Source organism: Rhinolophus sinicus, chromosome 16 (assembly GCF_057876585.1).
Source record: "Rhinolophus sinicus isolate RSI-liver-muscle chromosome 16, RSI-T2T, whole genome shotgun sequence".
In the NCBI taxonomy this organism is placed as follows: Eukaryota; Metazoa; Chordata; class Mammalia; order Chiroptera; family Rhinolophidae; genus Rhinolophus; species Rhinolophus sinicus.
Genome location: NC_142516.1, coordinates 188,229,263 through 188,255,791, shown reverse-complemented (window position 1 = coordinate 188,255,791; position 26,529 = coordinate 188,229,263). Strand labels below are relative to the sequence as shown.

General features: G+C 42.4%; 1 protein-coding gene and 1 long non-coding RNA gene across 5 annotated transcripts in view; one reads left to right on the top strand and one right to left on the bottom strand.

Moving 5' to 3' along the window:
* Positions 1 to 10,373: 10,373 nt before the first annotated feature.
* Positions 10,374 to 20,896, bottom strand: LOC109461050 (uncharacterized). 4 transcript variants are annotated; one of them, XR_002139614.3, is made up of 5 exons: positions 20,017 to 20,896; positions 19,220 to 19,398; positions 16,602 to 16,779; positions 15,941 to 16,036; positions 10,374 to 13,653 (listed from the first exon to the last, which is right to left on the bottom strand). It is a non-coding gene; the product is annotated as an uncharacterized LOC109461050 (long non-coding RNA). The 4 variants fall into 4 exon arrangements; XR_016019268.1 differs by lacking the exon at positions 19,220 to 19,398 and having other exon boundaries at positions 20,017 to 20,273; positions 20,710 to 20,896; XR_012495428.2 differs by lacking the exon at positions 19,220 to 19,398.
* Positions 20,897 to 21,078: 182 nt separating this feature from the next.
* Positions 21,079 to 26,529, top strand: part of LHFPL6 (LHFPL tetraspan subfamily member 6) — a 214,179-nt gene continuing 208,728 nt past the window's right edge. Inside the window, exons 1-2 of the mRNA XM_019756987.3 lie at positions 21,079 to 21,374; positions 22,883 to 23,463. Of these exons, the coding sequence (XP_019612546.1) occupies positions 23,079 to 23,463 (385 nt within the window). The 5' untranslated portion in view covers positions 21,079 to 21,374; positions 22,883 to 23,078. The remainder of the gene's footprint in view (positions 21,375 to 22,882; positions 23,464 to 26,529) is intronic.

The following is a 26,529-nucleotide window of genomic DNA, read 5'->3' as shown; positions in this document are numbered from 1 at the left end:
TTCCAGTAGGTGCCAACAATATATCCTGGTAAATAAAGTACTTTTTCCCCAAATGCCTCAGGTAATATTACAAATTGTGATGAAAAATAGCAGTATTCATGCTATTTCCATCTTTAAAATGTTGTATTTCTACTAGTTATGTATATTTATATAACATTTTGAATGTCCGTGCACTACGTGGAACTTTGATTATTAAATGGGTGAACGTACTACATTAAATGTATTTTTGGAGCAAGATAGAGTAGAAATTGTTAATAAAATTAACAAGTATGAGAATATTAATATGAACATATTTTATACATTTTATGTAAACTTCCATTTCATACACATAAATAATTACATACACAAATGATACATTTTTAACTGACAATATAAGTAGGCAGAAAAATACCAGTTTTTTCTAGAAGTCAGAGATCATGTGGGGGAACACAGAAAAAAAAGCTTTATTAAAAACAAACATCAGTGTATGTTTTTATTTATGTAAAATTACAAGTGTATGGGAAGAAAAATTAGACATAAAAGTTCCAACTATAGATATTGACTTATAGAAAAGTCCATGACAAACTGTCAAAACAGAGTTTAAAGTCTATAAAGTGTGTCATATAATGGATAAAAAGCAAACAATAAAACAAAAAAAGAAACCAGGGATATTTGTATATAAATGATTCCATTTGCTGGGTTAACTAGGAGAAAATCTACAATAATGCCTACTGGTCTATTGAAAACGGACACCCCAGGAGACGAGGAAGCTGGAAAAGATATTAGCATGTTCCTTACACATCTCTATTTTTTCACTTACAAGATAAGCATGCACTAGCTTTTTTTTCCCATTTAAATCTTCTGTCGAAGTAAAACATAGAAAACTGCATTTATCCTGTCTTCAGCTCAATGAATTATCATGAAGTGAACATAACAATATAATCATCACACAAATGAAGACCAAAAAAATTACTGGCATCTCAGAAGCCTCCCTCTCGCCCCTCCTAGTCAGTACCTTCCCATCTCTTTTGACTTCCATGTCCACAAATTAGTACCAACCCCTTTTCAACTTCATCTAAATAAAACAATAGATTATATATATATTGTTTGTCTTTGTACTTGATCATTTATTCTTATGTTTGTAAGGTTCGTCCATATTGTTTTACGTAACACGACTTCATGCCTTTTTGTCGCTACACACTATTCAGTTCATGAATACACTTTATACTCGACCATTGATGGGCATTTGGTTGTTCACAATCTTGAGATAGTAGGAATAACATGAAAACCAGCACAAAAATTCCTGTTGCTGTTTTTACTGGACACACACTATTGCTTTGGGTACACCTGTATATCAGGGTTCTGTTTGCAAAGACCCACCTTGGAGGATGAGCTGATGTTCTGGGCAAAAAGCAGGCTTGCTTCCTGTATCCTATGAAACAGCGGGTTCCTGGAGTTCAGTTCTTCTCCCGTATTGCAACCCACTGCGTGTGCAGGTGCTGTCTGGGCCCTTGGTGCTGTCCCCATGGGACTTGGGAGGCAAAGGGACGGAGGCAAAGGATGATGTTCACGCTGCTTCCTTTGCCAGCAGTAATACAATTCTTGGTCTCTGACCCAGGCCTCCTGTGTCTTCGGCCAGCATCCTTGCAATAGTAGTAACGGGCTAACAGGCTGCCTGGCCTGTAATGGGGTAAAATCATCAAATCCCAACTTGACGCCCATCGCACTCAATAAATACTTCAGTGTGTATTTCCCACAAACAGAACCCCAATAAAAACATATCAGGCAAATAGCATCGAAAAATTACTGGCTGTGTAACTTGCCTCGCTCTGTGTGCTCCATCAACACCAAGCCCTTTGAGGACACCCACCAGTCCAGGCTGTAGGCCAAGCGGGTGAAGAATTCGGAAGACTGACCCACGGAGCTGACGGGGAACAAGTGTGACCTGGCCGCGTCCACCGTGGCTGCCGCTTCTCCTACATCGGGACGTGGGCGGCCCAAGATGGGCCAGGATGCCTTCCACACGTGGGTGCGCCAGGTGTGGGTGCGCCAGGTGGGGCAGCCCCAGGCGCGCTAGCGGAGCCCCCTGCAGGGCAGCCGGCGCTGCCTGAGCCGCCGATTCCCCTCCGCGGTCCTGGTGGGACCTTGGCACCCCGCTGCCGGAGCGGGGAGGAGCCCAGACCGAGGGAGGAGGAGGGAAGGGCGGGAGGAAGGAAGTTCCGCGGGAGCCCTGCCCGCGCACAGGCCGCGGAGAGAGGTGACCGCGGACCCTCCCCCAGAGCTTTGCACGGACTGTCGTGAACCGTCCCAGACGCCACCGGCTCCCCGGCTGTTTACTCTCCTCCCGATCCTTTCCTGGCACGTTCGACACACAGTAAATTATATGATGGTCTTTAAAAAAGAAATCCTCACATCCCGTTCACGTGTCACTGAAGACGTGGATCAGAATCATAAGATGCCTTTATTTATACGTCTCTTTATTCTCCTTCACCTTGGGACAGTTTCTCAACCTTTCCCAACTTTCATGACTGACACTTTGAACACTGGGCCAGCCATTATAGAATGTCCCTCGATTTCACTTTCTCTGCTGTTTCCTCGTTATGAGATTTAGTATGTATGCATCATTGGTAGGAGTCTCGCTGGAGTTGATGCTGGGTTTTTATTGCATCTTAACCAGGTGGTGCGTGCAGAATTTTATTTTGTCTGGTAACTGATGATATTCACCCTGATCATTTGATTAAGGTGGTGTCTTCCAGGACTCTTCACTCTAATGTGCCTTTTCCATCTCTAGTTAATAAGTGTTTCAAGGGAAGTGATTGGAAACTATTTCAATATCCCATTTCTCATCAAACTATAAACTTCTTTGTTTAGAACTTATAGTTTCCCGTGTTATTCAGTGAGTCATAATCCATTGCTATTGTTACTTATTTTTATGTTCAAATTGTCCCAGACTTGGCCACTGGGAGGCCATCCAAAGTGGCTTCTGTGTCCTTTTGATACAATTCCATCATTGAGTATTTGCTTGCTTTCTGTCGTAATAATCTATTCCAGGCTCATCTCATACTTTTCCTGTCTACGTAGATATCTACATATCCATGGACACACCATGAAACCCACAGGTTCACATCAACCCTTCTATTTACAGTCAACACCTCAGGATTCATTTTAATTTTCTTCCGCTCTGTGTAATTCCCTTCCCAAACAGTAAGGAACTTGGCTTCTGTTATCCCTAAAATAGTTACTTATTTGTTCAATCCCCTCTGTGTAACCTAATAGAAACTGGGCAACGGACTTGGACAGGCAACTCACAAAAGGGAATATCTAATTGTCAGGAAGCACAGGAAAAGGTGCTCAACATCATTAATAATCAGAAAAATGCAAATTAAAACCACAGTGATATTTCACTAACACTTAAGTGGGGTGAGGATGGAGAACATATCACATTATGCCTTTCACGTATAAAGGAGTACAGTTACTTCAAAAAAGTTTTTAGAATTCTTTACAAAACGTGGTAAGTGTCAATTATAATTATATATATATATATATATATATATATATATATATATAGAGAGAGAGAGAGAGAGAGAGAGAGAGAGAGAGAGAGAGAGTCATAGGATGTGGAGTACAGCCCAGGGAATAGAATCAATGGAATTGTAACAGCTCTATACGATGTCAGAAGGGTAGTAGATTGGGGGAGGGGGTGATCACTCTGTGAGGGGTGTAATGTCTATTATTTTGTTTTGTACACCTGAAACTAATAAAAAACAAACCAAAAAACAAAACAAAAAATCTTGATAGAACAATTCCACTATGAAAGCATAGTCAAGAGAACATCCATAATATATGAACAGGAATATTGGATGTAACATTATTTGTAATGGATCAACTGAAAGCTACCTGAAAGTCCATCACCTTCTGAATACATGAATAAATTGTAGTATATTCCTGCAAACAAATATCATACAGCAATGAAGATGAACAAACTATAACAGATACCCAACAACACAGACTAATCTCACAAATATAACTGAGCAAAAGAAGAATGACCTTAAATATGGTACTATATGAGTTAAAAAAAAAAAAAACAGGCAGAATTAAACAATGTTGTTGACAGAGGTGGTAAAAGTAAGTTAGAGTAGTGGTTGCCTACCGAGGGGAGGGAGAGAACTCTGTGCAAGGAAGGGCTGAGGGGGCATTTCTACAATGCCATAATGTTCTATTTCTTGGCCTGGAATTGCTTTATAATTATTTGTTAATTTGTACTTATATTTTCAATAAACATGTTTTATAGTTTAAAAAGGTTCAAAATTGGTTGGCCCTTTCTAGCTGCAGACAATTAATGTAAACTGTTATTGTTTAACATCTCAGGTTTAAATGCTCAGTCAGGCTTTTAAGCCCTCTTAAATAAGTCCTAAGTTATTTTTCCAATTTCATCCCTTGGCCCTTTATGATATGTATTCTATAAACAACCAAGACACCCCAAAGAAAAATTAGGAAAAGTCAAGAACAACCAATTCACAAAAGAAGAAATAGAAATGAAAATCATTTTTTAAAAATCAACCCCACTAGTAAATAAAGAAATGCAAATATTTGATATATATTCTTTACTTATCAAAGTGGCTAAATAATGATAATATCCCGTATGGCAATTGCGTGGGGAAATGGGAGCTCCCATTAAAATCTAGACATGAAGAATAATGAAAGGAAAACAATTTAATTAGGGAATGAAGAAGTCAGCTCAATGCAATGGAGTGATGCTAGTTGAAAAAAACATCTATGAGGCAGAGGGGAGAAACCAATCTCTGTTAATACTAAAAAAAAAAAAAAAAAAAAAAAAAATCACTTGAAATAGCCAGGTCATGTAATTCAAAGAATACATAAACTTACAATTTTTTTCTAAAGTCATAATTCTTTCCTCAAGATGCTTTGACATGGTTGGTTCCCTCCTTGCTTGTCTCCCAAAGTCTTTGCTATGAGAGTTACCAGCACTGTAATCAATCTTATCTTGCCAGGGGACAGCGGTTCTATAAAGGAAATTCAGAATAGAGGGATATTTGAATGATGAAGTTAATGCTTGAATAACTTGAACTGCTCTCAGGATTATGGAAGACCCTTCTGAAAGACACAAATGTTGCCTTGATTATTCCTTAAGTCTACCAAATGGAAGGAATTAGAGATTTATTTAAGCACTTAGATTCCAGCAGAGACTAGCTCCTGAGGCGGAACAGAGTTTGCCGCCCCAAACTATGCCTTTTGGGATATTGATTACTTTAAGGGGCTTATTTTCAAGAAATGAAAGACTCAGGAAAAAACCTGGAACTTCACCCTAACGGCCTAAAAGAATTTAGAGAGCGGGCCTGTTCCCAGAAGGGAGCTGTCATCACAGACAACTATAGTTCAATGTGAACTAGTGTGTGATTGACAGGAAGGAACCTAGCATGGCCCATGTGATCCAAGTTCTGGTAGTGGGCCATTGTCAGAGGTGGCCCAGAAAACATGCACTTACCCAACATTTCCATCTCTGTCTCCATGTGAATTGCCTTCCTGCTCTTTGAAGTCCCAAACCACAGCATTCCTTCTCCTGAGCTCCAGTTTCCATACAAACCTCAACTGCCAGATTTGTCCGTGGGTCCCATATTCTTACAGAACCCTTGTATGTACATGCATAATAAATTGGGTTATTTTTTCCTTTTAATCTGTCTCATGTCAGTTTAATTATTAGACCCGCCAGAAGAACTTAGAAGAGTAGAAGGAAAGTTATTGTCTTTCCTCTCCTACCGTAGGTAAGAGAAGGTAGGACAAGAGAGGGCAGTATTTCCAAGCAAGGAAATGACACTGTCATATCTACTCACAAAACAATGTAGTTACAGGCAAAACAAGGACGAAGATTATACTTTCTAACCTTCTCTATTCTCCATTTCCGGTTGGGGCTTCTTTTTTTGCTCTTCCATGAAAAGTTTAAACACCCTGAGGGTGGCTGCTCCTACAAGGCTCAAGGCTGCTCAGGAAAGTCCAGCCATCTCTGCTGAAATCCTAATGGCTTAATAGTATCCCTCTCATTAGATGCATTCTAGCTAGGACTCCATGCCGACCTCAGGAAGACACTAGATACTGCATTCCAGCTGTCAGAAGGAGTATGTATGACGGGCTCTTCTATCAGCTTCATACATGACCTTCATCTACATGTAATCCTTGCCCGTCCTCGTATCGTACGGTAAACTAATCAAGGAAAAGAACATCCCATCAGAAGTGAGAAAGTCTTCATTTTTTTGGTGGTTGTTGTTCGTTTCAAGATTTGTGAAAAGAACAATGGTTGCTTACTGGAACTATTATATAAGTCAAGGTCAAGGACTGCTCATAATCAAATCGTGAAGTAGAAGTTTAATTTTAGAGCCTAACACATATTTTTTAGCTCTTTCCCATCTTAAGTGGCTGATTCCTCTCATCTTAAACTTAAACTCTCTTCAGTTTTCTCCTATCACCGTGTCTTATCTGTCCAATAGTTTAAAAGGATCCCATGTTATCATTTACATTAAGGTTTACATCAGTAAAAAAACTTAATGTGTTACTTTCTAAGAGATTTGCATTTCAAATAGAGAACACCTTTTTAATTGGAAAGAAGGATGTTTGGCAGTGGAATTTATGAGATCAGCCCCAGGTTGGTAGGGCAAAAGTCTCTTTTCGAAATCTCTCATAACAATATTTTATTTTGATACTAGTTTTGACATATTATTTAAATCAAAGGCTGCAAACTGGCATACATGGACCAAATTGGGGTCACTTAGCCAGCACAGAATAGTAACTAGATCTAAGCCAAAACTTAGAAACTGGTTTCATATAAAAATCCAAATTTCCAGCTTCATTTGAAAAGAAAAAAAGAGGAAGTTTATCAATAATAACTTTGAATTTCTACAAGGCTTTTGTAACAAAATATTACTGCCTCACTAAATAGTCCATGAACTTTCAAATTTGCCACAATTCACATCATTCTCTATTATTCTTCCACAAATACTGAGGTCAAATGTCAGTTACCATTAATTATCAAGCACCGTTCTTCTTATATTAGAAAAATATCAGTTTTTGTGGGTCTACCAAAAGTGGAAAAATAAGAGATACAAAAGGCCACTTGACTTTTCTTATACTTGGGCCTACTTTACCTTTTTCTACTCCTTCACCAGTCTCTGTAGACATTTGAGTTTGAGATTTTTAGCTTAATTTAACATGGCCACCCACATTGAGCCACTTGGCTAGAAATAAATATGTTTGAGGATTATATTTGGGTAGGAAAAGAGATTTTAAGAAATGGAGAAGTTGGGTGTCATTTTAGACATAGCAAAAATATGAATGTATATTTCTAATATTTTTGAACCTCTTTCCCCATGCCCCCCCCCCAAAAAAAAAAAAAAAAAAAAACCAGCAGAGAAGCTGTGAAAAGTGCTACCAAAGTGCCAAGGTTGGAAGCTTGTGCTCTGTGTATGCAGAGGGGGCCCAGAGGAAGGACTCACAAAGTCATTCTTGAGCCAAGCCTTAAAGGACAAGAGGGGTTTTTCTTGGCAGGGAGAACTTCATTACTTCATGATGAATCCCAGAGTAAATATTGGAACTTTGACTTATTTTTTCCCATTTCCATTATTTTTTTTCTTATAGCACTAGTTACTATTTTCCACTCAGAATGGTCAGGATAACATGGCAAATTAAATCCAACAAAATGGAAATGGGGAAAAATAAGCAAAGTTCCAATAGACTCTGGCAGTTTCCTTGCCTCCATTTCATTCTTTTCCTGGAGTGTTCTCCTGTTCTTTCATTTGGGACATATTTCTTTGTTTCCTCATTCTGGCTGCCTCTCTGTGTTTGCTTCTATGTAGAAAAAGAGATTTTAAGAAATGGAGAAGTTAGGAGGATCTGCTATGTCTCCTAGTCTTCACCAAGTGGTCTTACATAGTATGTGTCCTGTGTGGTCCACTGGCACAGTCTCCCTGATGTCCTTTGTGTTGTTCCTGTAGTGTCCCTTGTGTGTGTTGTGTGTGTGTTCTCCTGTTGTAGTTGATCATTGAGTGCTTTTGACACATCAGTGGGTAGGATTGACTCCCAGGCTAACTGGCTATGAAGACTGTCTAGGCCCACAGTGTTTGAGCTGCTGTGTAGGGTCTGACTCCTCGGAGAGGGATTCACCCCTGTGGATTCTTGTGCCTGCTGAGACCCCCACCCCCCTTTGGGTGTGTAGCTTGTGGGGCTAATCAGGTAATGTGCTGGTGTGGTCTGAAGCTGGCCTCTGAGTGATTTGTTTCTGGTGTCTCTTGGGAGGGTCTCTTGTATGGGTCAATTTCAGCCTTGCCTGTGCCCGGCCCAGGGCTACCTGGTATGTGCCTCAATGCTGTATGTGGTTGGCTGCTGCCTGTGCTGGAGCTGGAGGCATGTGGGGGTGTCCTCGCTGTGAACCGAGGCTGGATGCCACAGTTTTGAGCCTGCAGCAGCTTAGCAAAAGGCCCAGAGCCGCCTGTGCCTGTTGCCACCTGCTGGCTGCCTGCAAGCTCAGCCGTTGAATGAGCCTCCTTAGGTGAGCTGGCCGGGCTGGTTGACCCGGTGTTGAGAGTGCCTCTGGCAATGCTGCAATAGCTGGGTGGGCTGGGTACGGTTCCAGAGAGTTACGGGGTGTGGGTGGTGGTTTTTACAAAGTTAATGTAGTTTTGGTTCTTGCACCAGTTGCGAGCCTATGACCACTTTGTAAAACACCCTGAGAATGGCCTGTGTGTTCCCGAGAGCTGACCAAGAGAGGCTGCAGCTCAAGTTGTGACTGCCTAGGCGCCACTGAAAGTTCTCCAGACTGCGGGGGTGGGGAGGGTCTGCTGCTGTAAAAGGCTTCTACAGATGGTGATGAGGCCTGCTGCTGCCCTGGAGCTCAGAGTGCCCCAGGTGATGCAGAACTAGTGGGTGGGGCAGGAAACCAGGGGGTCACCAAAGTAGTGCACATGTGCGGATTTTACCAGACCAATGAGATCTCAGATTTGGCCCTTTGGGGGAAAAGATGGTGCCCTACTGTAGGTCACATGTGAGGCAAACTCCACCCTGGGGCAATGGCTGCTATCCCTCCAGCCCTCCCACCAAAGCCACACAGCTCAGTCTTTCCCCGTATGTCTCTGGCATCTCTTGAATTGCCACCCCTCCACCAGAGACCAGGTGAGTATTTGCAAGCAAGCGACTTTTTGCGCAGGTCTTTTAAGAGGAAGTCTGGGTTTCCAGCTGTCTTTCTTTTCACTGGGACAGGCAGGCTGAGTCCTTACTGCTTTTCACTGCCAGATGTTGTGGGGACTCCTCTTCCCAGCACTGGACCCCTGAGCTGGGGAGCCTGGACCCCTCCCTCTTCAGGGGGGACCTTTGCCATGGAGGTGTCCCTCCCGGTGTTCAACCACTACCTGTGGGTTTGGGGTCAGCCTGCTTTGCATCTCTGCCCCTCCTACCAGTCTTATATCCTTAGTTATAGGGGTTCTGCTCAGCTAGTCTTCAGATGGTTCTTGGGGTTGATTGTTCTCTAATGTAGTTGTAATTTTGATGTGCTCCTGGGAGGCAGCAGGCACAGCATGTACCTAACCCGCCATCTTGGACTGCCTCCCCCAAACTTTTTTCTCTTTAGTAAAGAATGAGAAAAGCAATTGGATTTAGGTTCATATACTATTTTATGACCCCATACGCATCTTGATTTTTGCATCTTCCTGGCAAAATAATCGCACCCTGAAATTCATCTTAGAAGAGTAAGTCAGACTTTTATTGTAAGTTTGAACGTGTTGGATTGTGTGTTAGTAAATGAATGGTAAGACGGCAGAAGAGAAATTCTGCAGAATCTAACTACAGAAAATAACCTACTCAGAATTTGTGGTTTGCATGAATTTATTACATTGGGAAGTTTGATGTCAGCTTGTTCTATCATTCTCTGTCACCAATTAGTCCCACAGGATTATCATTAAGACTTTTAGGGTGCTATTTTAATCTAAGAAGTATAGGAACAAGAAATAGGGAAAATGTTAAGCCATGGCAAAAAGGTGCATCTTTTCACCAAATCTCTGCTGGGGTTTGTTGAACTCTCAGGAAGTTTATTTCATATAGGTTTATCTAACACAAGACAGCAGGGAATTTCCTGATTCTGGCCTGACTGGCAATTAGTAACCATGTTATCAATCTCATTACAAAACTATGAATATTTTTTTGAGAGGAAAGAACAATAGGGTGAGCAGAGCCCTCATTTTACATTGTTACTTGTCCGAAGTCAAATAACAATGTAGCAGCTAAACCACGCCCAGAACTGGGCGCTCCTGACTCTGCGCCTGGGTGATAGATCTATTAGAGTTTGTGCCTCTCCCATTTCTGCCTCTTTACACACAAAAATGAAGGTTAGGGAGTGTCAGTCAGAAAAACAGATGTTTATTCTCTTTTTCTTCTGTTGAACCAGACTTAAAGATCCTCTGAATCTAGGAAACTAGGTCTTCCCTCTCTTCACTATACCATAATTTGTTTTCTGAGCAATATCCACGCTCTCATAAGACCTGCAACACAATTGGATCAAAAGCAGGTGGAAAGTGAAGACAACATTTAGCAGTCACCACGTTACACTGAATTTTGATTGAGCACCATGTTCGTGAAAGCAATAATGGCCCTGTAGGTGAAAACAAAAGAAGAATATAATTGAGAGGGAGTTTGTAGTGAAGACAGAACATAAGCTTCTGTTGGCCTAATGCCATTTTCAATATACCGCTACTAAACCAAGTCAGCTCCTGAATTAATGGGTTAGGAGCAGACGTTGGATGCTACTCAATTATTCACAGAAAAATTAGGCAAGGTTAGGCTGAAATCTAACGTGCACTTTTTTTATTATGTTAGTTTCAGGTGTACAAAACACTGGAGCTGCGGAGAAGGTGAAGGGAGAAGGTGAAGGGATGAGGACGTACAAATTGGTAGTCACGAAATAGTCACGGGGATGTGAAATAGTGTGGGGAATACAGTCAGTCATGTTGTAAAGATCATGTAGAGTGTCAGGTCACTTCATAGATTGTGTAGATGCCCGATGCATAACATGCACTTCATACCTAGAAGGAAAACTACTGAAGGTCTAATTCCCTTTTTGCTGCATTTCTGCCACTAGGGGGCTTCTGGTATAAAGAAACAAATACGCAGGAAAACCACATTCTAACTAAGCATTACCATTAATTCCAGCTCTACCACTAATTAATATGAATAAGTTAATTGGTTCATTTCACCTCAGGCAAGCGGTCAGATATGATGGCGAATAGTCTTATTAAGTAAAGCCATGATCCCGTCTAAATAGGTTATAACAGCACTGATATCTGAGTCATGTATGGTCAAAATCCAGACTCTGAATTTGCACCCGGGTCTTTGACTCTCCATATTGTGTTCTTTCGATTGCTGAACACTGTGGGTTTTGATTATGATGGTCAGAAGCTGGTTCTGACTCCTCTTGGAAAATAGCCCTTTTGAAGGCAGTGTAATGGTGTGTTTCATGTGCTCTTTCTTAAACCAGTAATAATGTCAGCTTTCCACTTTAATATTTTGCCTCAAATGGTCCTAAGAAAATGTAAAAACCCCTGCTAAATAGATGAAAAGTTGTTTTTAAAGAATGTCCTTCGAAACATAGTGTAATAATATATTTTAAATATGTTTATTTTATATTTTTAAAAACAGACAGATGTTTGAGCCAATTAACACTTGAGGAAGGCACAAATCCAAATCCCCTTAGCAGAAGATATTTGTAAATTGGGTGGGGGGAGGGGTGGTATTACAGTGCTTTTGGCCTTGCTCAGCCCAGACGATGAAGAGCAGTGAGACGAACAGAGAAAGCTGGAACGCTCAAACAATATAGAGAACAGAGACTTTAGTTTCCAAGGGCAGCATGAGAGAGAGGTGATAAATGGTTCAGAAAAAGTTAGGAGTGCAGGAAGGGGTAATTTATAGAGGGTCCAGGAAGAAGGACCCACCCAGCTAGGAAAGCTGGCAGTAGACAGTAAGGATGTACCATGTTTCCCCGAAAATAAGACCAGGTCTTACATTAATTTTGCTCCAAAAGATGCATTAGGGCTTATGTTCAAGGGATGTCATCCTGAAAAATCATGCTGGGGCTTATTTTCTGGTTAGGTCCTTTTTCGGGGAAACACGGTAGTAACTCCCCAGGGCAGGGGCTTGAGGACGAGACAGCCCGGTATTTCATTTAGTTGTGTGGTTTGGCAGGGCTAAAAGGCAACCATCCTCCCTAGTCCTCCTCTAAGCCTTTATAAAACTGCCACCCAGTGTGGTCTTACTTTGGAGATAAAGAAGACGTCTTTTACCACTTGGGGTGTGCTATGAGAACCCTGGAATGAGACAGATGTGAGACCCACGGCTTAGTGAGAACAGACTAGAGTTTCTCCAAGTGATTTGCAGAAATATAGGGGCCTCATTGGGTGTGGGTTTGAGCTATAGATGTAGTAAAGAGAAAGTTAATCCTAGGAGAACAGAAGGGAACGGAAAAGAATCTAGTACAACTTCAGACCAAACCTGGACTGTTTTCTACAACGTTCCTGGTACACAGATCTGCTCTTTGAGTGAACATTTATTGTGAAGAAGTTCACAAGTTTTTGAAACATGTTCCACTTGGGGACAACTCTCACCCTTCCTTACTCTGACCTGAAACCTGCCTCTTTATAAGTAGTTCTGTCCAGTGGGTTAGATTTGGTTATTCTGTGTTTCAGAGGGCTTGTTCAATTGATAATTGGCCTCTTCATCTAATTAAACGTTTTAATTATATAAGCAATCCAGGTTATTTGAAGAAAGATTAGGAAATACAGGTAAGCCAAAAGAAAAAAAAAATCCCTCAATATTACCACATTTTAGTAATTTGCAACTAATTGCTTATTTCAATTACCTGCACCAATCAAGGAGTGGCTGATCTGGTTAATATATTTATAGATAAGTTAGGATTTTACACTCCAAACTTAAAATTTTTGCTATATGGAAATATTTCCAAAGCATATTGTATAATTTAGTGCCTTTAAAGAAATATAGAAATGCATAAGGTAGTCTTTTTTGATGTTATGGGGTCTTACATTAATTTTTTTAATGCCTTTCTTTCTGGGTGGGGTGCAGCTGATCTGGCTGATGGGAGCTGGGCAGGTGGACGCCTTTCTCTCTGGGTGGGGGGCAGATGTGGCAAGAGGCGGGGAACTTGCAGCGAGAACTTGGCGGCTCTGTGAGACTCAACTGGTGTCAAGGCAGCCATGACATTTCAGGCCTTCCCATGTGAGCACTTGCTATGGGGACCACGGTACTCACGTTGCATTGTAGTAAGCTCCAGAGTGGAAGTAGCTATAAATTGATCGGAAGCATAGAGGAAGGACGGGCTAATTGCCTGAGACAGTTGGAAAAGGCATCATATCAAACATCAATGATTATACTTGGTTGTCAGCACAGAAGCTGGCGAAGGGTTGGGAATCATAGCTTGTCATCTCCCTGCATGTAGTGAGTGTCTCTGGGGCTGCTAATTCTTCCTGGTTGACATGCCTTCCTCATGGCACACTCATCCTCACAGAGCAGCAACTGAGTCACTGGATCCATGTTTTACCCACCCCTCACCAGACATCACCTGTGTGCCTTCAGGTAGAAGATGCAGCACTGCCTTTTACCTGCCTCTCCCTGGAAACAAAGGAAACCAGAGTCAGCAACCAGAGACAGAACAGTTGTCTTCTCTCTCGGTCTGTCTCCTCCCCTCCCCCTCTCTCCCTCTGTCTCTGTTACTCTCTGCCTGTCTCCCCTTCTTCCCTCTGTCCCTGTCAGTCTATCCCACCCTCTCCCCCTTCCTCCTTCTGTCTCTGTCACTCTCTCCCTCTCTCTGTCTTCCCCTCCCTCCCTCTGTCTCTGTCACTCTCTCCCTCTCTGTCTCCCCCTCCCTCTGTCCGTCAGTCTCTCCTCTCTGTTTCTCTCCTTCCCTCCTTCTTCCTCTTTTTCCCTCTCCCTCTCTCCTCCACCTCAACTCTGCTATTTATCACACCCATCACCACTTCTACTGTCTACTTGCTGACATGGTTGATGTTGTATATAGCTCTTAATTATATTTTTATTTTTGTGTTTTCTGCTTCCTGTCACCTCACACATGCTCTGTAGCTTTTAACACAGAGAGACATTGATCTCTCAAGGACAGAGCTGGCCAAACAGCATTCTCTCTTCATCCACCCATTCACTCCAGTTGGCAAGTCACCCAAGCATAGCGTTGAAGATACAATCTTGATAGTTCAGCTCAATACTAAGTGCTGAAAATCAGCTCCTCTGTTTTCTCCTTGACTCCATAAGTACAGACCTAGTGTTGCTGGCATATCGGTCACAACATGGTAACATTTCATATTTACACGGGCGTAATCTCAGTTTGTGACAGTTCCTGTTAGGGTCTCTGATGGGGCACTTTCCCTCTCTAGTTGCAACTGAATGAATTGAGGGGAAAAGTGGCAGATGGACAAAACATCATGATTATTGCTGATAAAGACTAACCTGGAGGGGAGGATGTAGCTCAGTGAGCTGAGGGGCAAAGGGGTCCACTAATGATGCCCTGAGCTGGCAGACTCGCCCTCTCTTGGTGTCAGCATGTGGCTGAGGGCAGGCACCCGTGCAGTGGTAGAGGGACCCCTGCCACAGGAGAGGAGCAGAGAGAGGGCTCCCCGAGGCTCCGATTGCCCCAGGTGCTCTGATGCGTGGACAGAGGCTAGGTGCATTCAAGAAACGTTTCTCCTGAGGAAAGCCAGAGAACTGGGGAGGAGGCATTAGCCCTCCGCCTTTTCATAATGGCTGTGATGTGAAATTATTTACTTTAGAAAAATCAGTGTTTGTTAAGCTCCTGTTAGTGTTATAAGACCAAATTAAGTGTTTAAGTTTTGGCCTTCTTCTGTTAGATCATTTTATTAATATATTTGATCCTTGCATCTTATTTTGGTGAGGGGGGATTTAAGATTTTAAAATACTGTACAAACACATTTTTGTGAATTCTTGCGTAAGTTATGACTGGTTGGTGGCAAATGTTATTATCCACAAAAACTAATTCTTATCTCTTTCTATAGAACTCATTATACTAATCTTTCTACATATACTGGGAAATATTTTTAAAAATAGAAAACAGCGTAACACTGAAAAGCCTGAGATGACGTAACACTAGAAAAAAAAGGAATTTGAAAGTAGCAAAAGCATGACACTGATTCAATATTAAATCTAATTATGTATAGCTTTAAAATGCCTACAGGGTCATATAGAAAAAAATATATAGTGTATTACGAACATTTTCCATTTTGATGGTTAATGTGATATATTTGCTATGTTAAATATGATTTAACACTTTACTTTTTTCTTATGAATAATTTAGTAATTTAAAATGTATATGCTACATTAATTCATAAAATAATAATATAGGTAAATTATATAGCACTTTGTATTTCCAAAGTACTGCTCAAATTTTAAATGAATAATGCAGACAGCACCCCTGGGAGAACACAGACTATACACACCTTATTTCTGTACGAGTTCCTGGGGAATATAGTCGTATAAATCACAGCACTTAGAATCTGTACATAACTAGACACATACAATTTCTACAAGGAAGAGGGGTCTTGAATCTGTCAAACACATGACAGAAAGTTCAAAGAAAAAGAAATGAGCTACCCTATTATAATAGGATACTGGGACAGCTATGCTAAGTGTGTGTATAGAAGTGGGAGAACGAACATTCTGAAAGCAATACAAGATCTCATCAGAGACTGGGATGAGAGGCCGGGAAACCTGAGACGTCACATGTCCCGTGCGAGTTTTTCCCCCTGTATATAAGAGAGGGACACAAGGCAGTAAAACATCCATTTAAATGTGTCTTAAGAAGGGGTGCACGAAGGGGAAGGGGAGTTTAGGAAGGAAGGACAGAAGGAAATGGCGAAAGAGAGAAACTTACCGTAATCTCAAATTGTTTATTTTATATGCTTCTGTCCTGAGACTGTGAGGCCAGTTTTTCAGCTAGTGGGACATTTCTTGGGGTATCTCACGGCATCTGTTGACGAACAAAAGATACATTCTAATAGAGACCCGCTGAGCCCCGCAGCCCGCGGCCCTTAAGGAAACGCTCTGTTCCCTGGCTCTGCGTTGTCCAGCTTCTCTTGTCACGCTCTAAGTCTCTTTTGCTCCCTAAACTTTCTTCCGTCTCTCTCTTGCTGGTCTGTATTCAAGGGGACACTTCTTGTATCAGGCCATTGGATCATGCTGAGAATTTCTGTCTTTTTTGATTTCCCAAGGTGAAGACTTGAAGGAGAGGCATTTTGTAAACTATTTTCCTAATGATTCCTGTTTCTAGTGCCGAATTTTCCAGGAGGGGCCATCTTCTCGAATATGTGCTGTGGACAACGAATGCCAGCTACAGCCACCGTGTCCCGGAGAATGAGATCTCCTTTGGCACTATTCTGCCCTCTTGCCTCTACTTAGAGCCTCTATGTCCTGTGTCTAATACACTTGACTGTGGTGTTGGCTCCTGGGCTGCAAGCGAATAGTTAGAATAGTACACAGGCATGTTTTCATTGCTAATTACAGGGACTCAAACAGCTAAGGCTTATTGATCTCACTCGAGAGGTCTTTGAGGACAGTCCAGCAGCCTAGTGAAGAGACCAATGATCCAGGTGCTTTCCACCATTTTACTCCATGCTTCTTAACGCGTTGGCTTTTGTCCTCGTCCATGTCACCTCATGGTGGAAAGATGGCCTCTGAGCTTCAAGATGCTATCACATCCATTTTCTGTCCAGGCTGGAAGAAAGAGGAAGTGGATGTGATGGCACCAGCATCCTTCCACTTTTAGCTCATTGGCGAGCACTATCACTTGGCAACTCAAGCTTCGAGGGAGCTGGGAAATGGAGAGTTTTGCTTTCCCTACCTCTGCTGGAGCGAAGGCTATGGAAGAAGAGGTTTGGTAATGAACATCCTATCAGTCAAATCATAGTGTTTGCCACAAATGTGAACTGAAGAAGCCCCTTTCCAACCTCTCCCCAGTGGTCGGACATGATTGGTCCCATGGTGTTTCCTGTATTCCACTATTATACTCATGCTCTAACTTCACAGCGCACTCACCCCATTTGTTTGGAAATTAAATACCCACTCTGTAGGCTGCTCTTGGACAAGGCTAATAGTCACAATGATATTGATTTGTTCACTAATCACCACAGTTGATGTTTGATTATTGACTATCCATTTCTTATTGCCCAGCACTGGGATACACTGTTACTTAATATGTATTTCCTTTTATTGAGCCTATGTCTTACCTGCACAATACTTAAACAATTAAGGATGTTTCAGATACTGAAAGCAGAAAATTCAAGTAACAGTGACTTAAATCATATTAACACTCTATAATTTACGTTTTCAAACTTCGAAAGGAGGTGTGTCCGAGTAGCTGCATGATAGCAGGTGCTGGGATTGTATCTCTGTGATTCCCCACACGGTTACAAGAAGGCTGCCATAGTTCCAAACATCTCATCCTGCAAGAATGTGTCGAAAGGCAGCCAGGATGGTGAGAGAGCTGTTTTCTCATGCCTCCTCCTTTTATCAGAGAATGCAATCTTCCTCAGAGATCTTCTCAGCAGACTCATTGGCTAGAACAAGGTCATATGGCAGCAACAGCTTTTGTGTGTGTGTGAGTGGGGGATGGGGGACGGGGATTAGAAAAGTGAACAAGGGCGAGTGGGTGGGGAATTAATATTGGGTAGCCAACCAAAAGTGTTGTCATAGATGCCTTACAGCTTTCACACACTTCTACATTCATGATCTCATCTCATAACTCAATGGGACTAGTTTTCAAACATATAGAAACTCAAACCTTGAATAAGAGTTATAAATAGTATCTGCTATGTGGGAACTTCTGGCTGGGAAGTAATTTAAAGATCCTTTGATGGTACAGATTTACTATAAGGGTTTTAAAGATCTTATAATGCATTTAGCCTATAAAGTATGCATACAACAGCCAGTAATTCAGGAGATTTTATAGTTTGGGAAGATAATTACACGGTGGAATGAAAAGAGAAATCAGGATGCATGGATTCTAGGCTCAGCTTTGGGTAAGGATTCTGAAACTCTACATCATCTGTAAAATTATGCACTTGAACAGAGTGAGATGACCTTTAAACTCCTTCTCAAATAGGAGAGTACCTATGTAATCATGAGGCTAGAAGTCATGAGATAGAAAAATATTAAATATTATCTATTCCAACCTCTTTTTACAAATGAAATTTTAGTCTCAGAAGGCTACCATTTGTCCAATTCACTCATCTAAGTTAGAAGTTTGAGTCCTAGCATATAACACACTATCATCTCACAAATAACTGATAATCCATCCTGATATATATATATATATATATATATATATATATATATATATATATTCAAGTCATGCAGGGTGGCATGCAGGGTCTCTGGTCCCGCTCCCCGCATAAGAACACAGGACATGGTGAGGCCAAAAAGGAACACCCACGGAGCCATAGATAGGGGAGTCATACCACTATAGTCTCGCTGGCGGCTGGGTGGGAGACACAGGAAGCAGGATCCACACAACCTGCAACCTGTCGTCCGCTTCTCTGCCAACCAACCAACCCCACTTGTTGGCTGCAACCCTCCCTGCTAACTGCAATCCGCCGTGCTAACTGCAATCCATGTTTGCTAGCTCAGACACCATCTCCTTGCTAGTCCCCCACTTGCCGCAAGCATAGCCACGGCAGTTATATTAGCGGCCAATGGCTCACTGGTTACAGTTGTCGGCCAACCAGCCACAGCTGATGGCCATTTACTACCCAAGTGAGCACCTTTCCATGTGAGGGCGAGAGCCTGAAAACTGCACTCCTGGCTCTGGCTCTCTCTCTCTCTCTCTCTCTCTCTCTCTCTCTCTCTCTCTATATATATATATATATATATATATATATATATATATATGTTTGTTTTTTAAATCAGCTTCCTCCTTTATCTTCTTTTTCACCTTAGGCAGAATCTCTATAACAACATTTACTCCGTTTAATAGAATGCAGAGAATAAGTTTTTAAAAGCCCAGTTTTTAGCTGTAAGATCTCAGGCAAATTACTTAACCTCTCTGTAAAATAATAATTATGCCTTCCTCCTAGTTTTTTCCCCTTCTTTTTAAAGGACTAGACAAAGTAATCCATTAAGAAAAGTTAGTGTAGTGACTGACGTAGCAAGGACTTACTTCCAGCCATCCATCTCAGTGCTTAAAACTCCTCCAAGCTTGAGAAAGCACCCCAGACCAATTTCCCCACAGGTTGTGTGAATGAAGCATGAGTTTGAATCGTGAGATCATTAGTTTGTCTTTATATAGTCGTATCTTCTACCTTCACATTATGTAGAGCTGAAGCCTCTGTGTAATAGCTGAGGGTGTGGTACATAACTGAAAGTCAGACCAGTTGTTACTATGCAGTCATTGAGCTCAGTATCTAGTGTTTCGTACAAGACAATTTGAATCGCGGAAATCAGGGATTCTGAATCTGCAATTCATGGATGGGCTGCGGGAAACAGGGAAACATCTGACACTTCATTGAAACAGGTTTTCTTGATCTCGGTGCTATTGGCCATTTTCCAGATAATTCTGAGGGGCCGTCCGGTATATTGCAGCTCAGCAGCATCCCTGGCCTCTACCCACTAGATGCCAGTAGCGCCTGCCTCCCTGGTCATGACAACCAAAAACATCTCCAGAATTTGCCAAATGTCCCATGGGGGGGGGGGGGCATAATCTTCTCCCTCTTGAGAACCACTGTGATAAAGCTTAATATGTATGCGCATTTTTCCCCCTGGGATACTTACCAGTTTCATATTTTTAAAAGTGTCTATGACCTGAATGAAAAGGGTTAGGACCAATTACTCAAAGCCTTTCAAAATAATAAGGAAAGAACACACACTTCCAGCTGTAGTTGTGGAAAAAAATTGTACAACATCAATGGCTAAATAAAATGGTACAATTGGAAAATTTACTATGAAACATATACCTACCCATTTATTACTTTCAACTACTTTGAAGAAGCACTCCACAAACTGTATCTGGGGAAGTATTTGCTTCACAAAGTGTTACTCCCAGATGGTACAATTCTTAAAATACTGTCTTCAACAGACTTCCACAGTCTTCTACTGGATGTAGCTCTAAACTCCCAAAGGTGTAACCACTAATGACAAGCAAAAAGAGACCTCCGGTCCGGAAGGGAAATCAACATCAGTTGTTTCTCAGAAAAGAAATCCAATGGTGGTATTGACTGCAAGATTGATTGGAGGGACGGCAGGGAAAGGAAGGAGAGAGGGAGGGAGTGATGGGAGGGGGGAGAGAGAGGGAGAGGGAGAGAGAGAGAGGGAGGGAGAGAGAGAGAGAGAGATTGAGGGAGAGAGACTGCCTTGCTTGAAAGAGGCTCTCAAAGAGGGTAAGTCTTGAGAGACTCCCTTGCTGAGAGTCGCCGGGCCTCCTCCCTGGCTTGTCTGCAAAGGCGGCTGCCAGCCAGAAGCCCTGAGCCCTGGGCTCGCTCATCTCATCTCTCGTTCCCACGTCCACATTGGCTTTGTTCATCCCCTTCCAAAGTGACCACAACCCAAGAGCCTCCTCAGAGCTCAAAAGCCAGGCTTTAGGGTCCTCTTTCTCATCTACATGTCCTGAAGGCAGTAAGACACCGGAGCTTAACCCCCAAATACCAGACTCACAAAAGCAAACAGGGAACGTGTCTCGTCTTCTGTGGCCCGGTGCGAGCCCCCGAGAAGTCGAGCAACTTTCTCCCCTACTTCTCTGTGGGTCTGCCTCCCCCACTTTCCCTTTCGAAGGAGGCAGGAGGGGGCTCCCGGCTGGGGGAGCCGGGAAGGCTGGTCCGTCGCCGGGGGTGGGGGGGGGGCTTGGACCCCAGCGGACAGCAGGGTGCACCCCTCCCCGCCCCGCGCGCCCAGAACGTCCTGCCAGCCGAGCCGCGACCCCAGTGTGTCTGCTCTGGGTCCGCTGGGCGCGAGGGGAGGGGACAAGAGAAAGAGGAGGGCCGGGCAGCGGAGGGAGGAGGCGGTGCGTGCCTCGCCTGCCAAAGAGAGGTCTGTGCATCTGCGTGCGAGCCCGGCGCCCGCGCGGCCACAGCCCTCCGCCAGCCGCCGCGGGAGACGTGGGCAGCGCGGGCTCCACTGGTGGCGGTGCAGCCCGTGCTCCCGGAGAGCCCCCGGAGGCGGCCGCGCTCCCTCTCCCAAGGCGGGCCCGTCTCCGGGCCGTTAGGGACAGCGGCGGAGAAGGAAGGACGGGCTTCGGCTGTGGATGCTCCGCCCGGGAAAGACAGCAAGTTGTGTGTGCGCCCCGGCCCGCGGAGAGAAGCTGGCTGCCGCCCGCCAGCCATGTGAGTAAGGCGCTCGCTGCCCCGCGGGCGTGGGCTCCGCTCCTTCCTCTGCGTGGCCGCTCTTCCCCGGACGCCGGAGTTGTGCGGCTCCCGGGCTCCGCACTTCCTGAGCGGGGTGCTGGCTCGGCTCCCCCCGCCCGCCGCGTCTGCTCCTGGCGGCTGCCTCCGGGGGGTGCTGCCTTCCCATCCTGGTCCCCTCCCTCCAAGGGCCGCCTGGAAAACGTCCCTCTCCCTTCTTTAGGATTGAAGATCTTATGTGTCTTCAGGGGTGGGTGTGGGTGGGTGAGGCCATTGCCGGGGGCTGATTTTGGGCTCCTCTTGGCCTTGCTCCAGGCGTCCTGACCCCAGCTGTAGATGGTGGCCCTCTCCTCCAGTATCACACCCCCACCCCCCACTAGCCTTCCTCAGCCTCATGGCCCAGACAGACAACTTTAGCTGATAGCATTTGGCAAGATTTAAAAAAAAAAAGTAGCTGGAGCTCCCCTGGTGTCACTCACTGGACTGTAAATGGGGCGGTGGTGGAGAGGACACTTAGGGCTAGGCTTGGGGAAGGGGCGGTAGGGAAGAGGGGATTTACTGTGGTCCTTGAAAGCCGGAGTTGAGAGGTCTGAGAATGGAACTCGAGGGTGCGTGGGCTTTGTGTTTCTGTATTGATTTCTTCATGGAAAGTGTGGGAACTCTTTGAAAGGGAGGAAGGGGCGGCAGTCAAATGCATATGGAACTATTGGAATGATTGTGGTTGGATGCAGGGTACTGGAAAGCATGGATTACTTTTCAAATTAGACGCTGACAATCATTGAACAGGAGAGATGGTCCCAATAATTTCATTGGAACCAATGAAGTAAAATCGCAGGTATGAAAATAAAGTCAAACACTGGCTCTCTTTCATTTACTCTTGGAGAGGGTAGTTAAGGCCAAAGGGATTCATGAGTGCCACTGGGTGAGTACAGGAAGTGCCTAGCTCCGTCCAGTCTACGTGTCTCGGCAGTCTGGAATGTTTGTTGAATTTATGGTGTTCTACAATTGTGAAAATTGTCCTAATTGTTTTGTTTGGGCTCAGGCAGGGTGTTAATGCATCTAAAGGGACACAGAAAAGTTATTGCAAATTATGAGCATGAACTTGCAAACCAAGTAGACAAACCATGGCATGGTTCATTTTAATATAATATTTGGAATTATGTTTACTGCCAATAGAAATGCTACATAACTTTTAATGTGAGTACAGGAAGTGAATTCACTGGCAAATAGAAGTCATGCATTTTTTAAAAAGTAAATAACTGTCAGAGTTCATTTGAGAGCATTTATAGGAGATAAAGACATGACAAAGCTTTGAGAGAGTTGGACAAAACTTGAAGTAGAGAGGTTTATGGAGAAAATTAATTCTTCCCACTTTTGAAGTCTTGAGGAGAGTTTGAATGTTTATTAATTAAAAGTCATAGAACAACTGAATTGGTGTTATCACTTCACTACAAACATTTAACTTTGAATGTTTCTTATTGTTTCACCAGGGACCATTATCCTTACTACAGAGGATGGGAAGTTGATGCCCAGCAGGACTGAAGTTTCATTCTGTTCATAGACACTCCCTTTCCAGAACTGTGGATCGCCTGCCTTCTGGGTCCCTGGTGGTTTCAGACCGTCACTCACTCCTGCAGTCAGTCCCAGAATAGTTCTTTGGGTCCTCATTGCCCTCCCTGCAGGAAGATGGCATCCAGCCTGACTTGTACCGGGGTAATCTGGGCTCTGCTCTCCTTTCTTTGTGCTGCTACCTCCTGCGTGGGGTTCTTTATGCCTTACTGGCTCTGGGGAGCCCAGCTGGGCAAGCCCGTGTCCTTTGGTACGTTCCGGAGGTGCTCATATCCCGTCCACGACGAGAGTCGGCAGACGATGGTAATGGTGGAGGAATGTGGGCGCTATGCCTCCTTCCAGGGTATTCCCAGTGCAGAATGGAGGATCTGTACCATCGTGACAGGCCTGGGTTGTGGCCTCCTCCTCCTGGTGGCTCTCACTGCCCTCATGGGCTGCTGTGTGTCGGAGCTCATCTCCAGGACAGTGGGAAGAGTGGCTGGAGGAATTCAGTTTCTGGGAGGTAAGTGACTTGCTACACTTGAGTTGCTTGCTGGCATCCCAAAGCAATATTGAAAATGATGTTCCAGTTGTCTACTGAGATGATTATAATTGACACTTGGAACGCTCTGGAGAAAAAGACAAGGAATGGCTTTGGTGATAGATTGCCAAAGTCAAATATTTTTTATTGGAATTGCTTTACAACTTGGAAAGTTCTCAATTTCTGTATATCCTTAGACACATATCTAAGGATGTACATATCATTGGCCTGCTAAGTACCACCTAACGTGAAGCAGTAACATCTGGGTTGTTTATAATGTAGTAAGGGAGACAGTTTGCATTTCAGACTTCGTAGAAAAGATATTTGATTTAACATTGGCATCTTGAGTCTTTAATCCTCTGTGGTGGATGTAAAATTGACCCTTGCCCAGTCTTAAACTGTATTTCTAAATAAGTGATTACTATTTTCAATGAGAGATCAGTTTTACATGAATAACTATGAATTGCACTGTGCTACAAAGATAGCTATAGGCGTGACTACCTCGTTAGGATTTAACTTCCATGGTACTCTTGCTGTGAAAAAAAAAAAGAATATTTAGTAAATGATGTGTGCATGTCCCAAATGGACTGGATAGTCTCACTAACACGAGAAAGTTTTGATTTTTACTTGGGTTTCCTCCATCAAGTACTTCTTCAATATCTCTGGTCATATGGTTTTAATTATACTTTATATATTTTCCGCTGCGCCTTTCACCTCCATTTTTCAACCTGAAGGGCTGAACTTGTCTGATTTATAATGCACCCTGGTGAAATATGACAACCTCTGTAGATAATACAGAGTAAAGGGAAATAGGAAGCCAGGAAAATGTATAAGATGTATTTGTAACTTCATTACAAAGCAAAAGCCTGTTACTCTTCTGGTGTTTTCTTACAGTCTTGGTGGAAATCCAGAAGAAAAAAATTAAAAAGGGACAGTTCTGAGACAGAGTCTACATATTAAAAAAAAAACAACAACAAAAAAAGATTATTTCAGATGATTTAATATGAAACTTTCAAGTAATGTTTTAAGTAAGAAAATTCTTTAGCGAAAAAGGCAAGTGGCAAAAAAATTTGTGTTTTGAAACAAGACATAGAGTTGTTTGTATTTCTTTATTTCCTTACCGGATGTAACTTTGTTCTCACCTGCTTTTTCTCTGTGATTTTGCATTTCACTCTGTGCTAGGAGGCAGTTGGGAGGACTTAACCGTCCTTTCTTTATAGCTCCAGTGGTCAACATTGATCAAAAGTGTTGCATGTGATATGTATATTCATACAGAAATGTAGTAGAATTATCGGGAAACAGAGTTCGTTGTTAAAAGTTGCAATATAAATCTAGAGTTTGAAAACTTGTTGATTCCACAGATTTTAAGAATCAAACTAATGCCAGGAGTATTTAAATTTTTTTCTTTAAGAATAAACTTGATTTGCTGTTTGAGTTTCACTTGGCTCAGGAAAAAATACTTAAGCAGTTTCTCTTTCTCCTCTTATGGTAAATATTGCTTTCCTTCTTTTTCTTCATTTTAGGGCAGGGAATGCTATTATTTGTGGCAGAACAGGAAAATGCTTACAAAGAAAAATCATTTTTTATTGATTGTCTTTAAGCGTATATTAAAGGACGACAACAGGAAGTGAATCTGAGACCCATGAGATTTATGCTTCCCTCTCTAAACTATGTATAGATTTTTTGAATTATATAGAGCTAAGTGTTTTACTTTACAGAAAACTCAAGGAGAAAGACTGTTGGGGAAGCTCTATATATATTTAAAAGGACTGTTTTTTTCTTTATATATGCTTTTTATGAACTCTGGCTTGGTAAGAGTTATTGGCATTAAGCTAAGGGTATAGTCATTATTAGCAGTTGGTATTCTCTCATTTCATATATATACACACACATATATACACACATACATATATATATATATATACACATATACACACAAACATATATATATATATATATATATATATATATATATATATATATATATAAAATCTGGCAAAAAAAAAAAAAAATAATTCTGAATGTAAAACCTAAGAGGGTTTTTCTGAATCGAACCTCTTGAGGACGCAAGTAAGTAAATACATCCCATTACCCAAGACATTAGTAGATTTAGAATTAAAAAATAATTTGAATTATGGAAAAGGTTTTAGAAAAATCTGCCATTGATCCCTATCATTTAATGGTAGACCAGTTGACAGAAGCAAAAACAAAACAAAACAAAAAAACAAACAAACAAAAAAACCTTTCAAAAGAATCTTTCCCGTTGTCTATTTCACAATTGTTTGGGTTTTTAGTCATAAAAACTTAAGTGATAAGTAATTTTATGAAATTTTTCATAAAATGGGTGGGTTTCATAAAGACTGCAAAATACCAAACCAGTGAGTTCTATGAATTCCATAGATAGCAGTGCTTCAGAAATGTAGTCAACACACAGGCTACTCCACTATAGGCGGACTCTCTTTCTAAAAATGATTCACCCAGAAGAGTTATGTTTAGCTAAAGTTAGGGTTGTTCCAAAAACAACAGGAAGCTGCAGAGTGGCCCAGTCCAGAGGCATCGTGCGTCACCCTGCCTGCGGTGTGGAGAGAGCGCACATATGGTGTAGCATCAGGCAGTAAAACCCCTGCCGTACTTTGGAACTAGTTAAAGGACAAAGTGTCAACCTTAATTTTGAATCGTCTCACTATAGTTGGTTAGAGGTTAAAATGTCACCTGTCAACTGATAGAACAACACAAAATGGTGCATGGACATTTGCTCCCTAGAGGACGAATACTTCAAGGAATCCACGACTTCTGCTTTTCCAATGGTAACTTGTACATAAATTTGAATCACCGCTATCTCCATCTTATATTTTAAGTCATTTTAAAAAACCAGCCTGGGTTGAGTTTTACCCTCAGTGGAGTCTTTAAAAGGCATGTAGCAAGCCTTTGAGAAATCTAATGTATAACAAAAATGTGAACAGTTGTATAGTATGGAAATGGGAACTCTGAGAAAATAGAGGCTTTGATATTGTTTTTGTTTGTTGAATATTGTGTGCTTTCAAATAC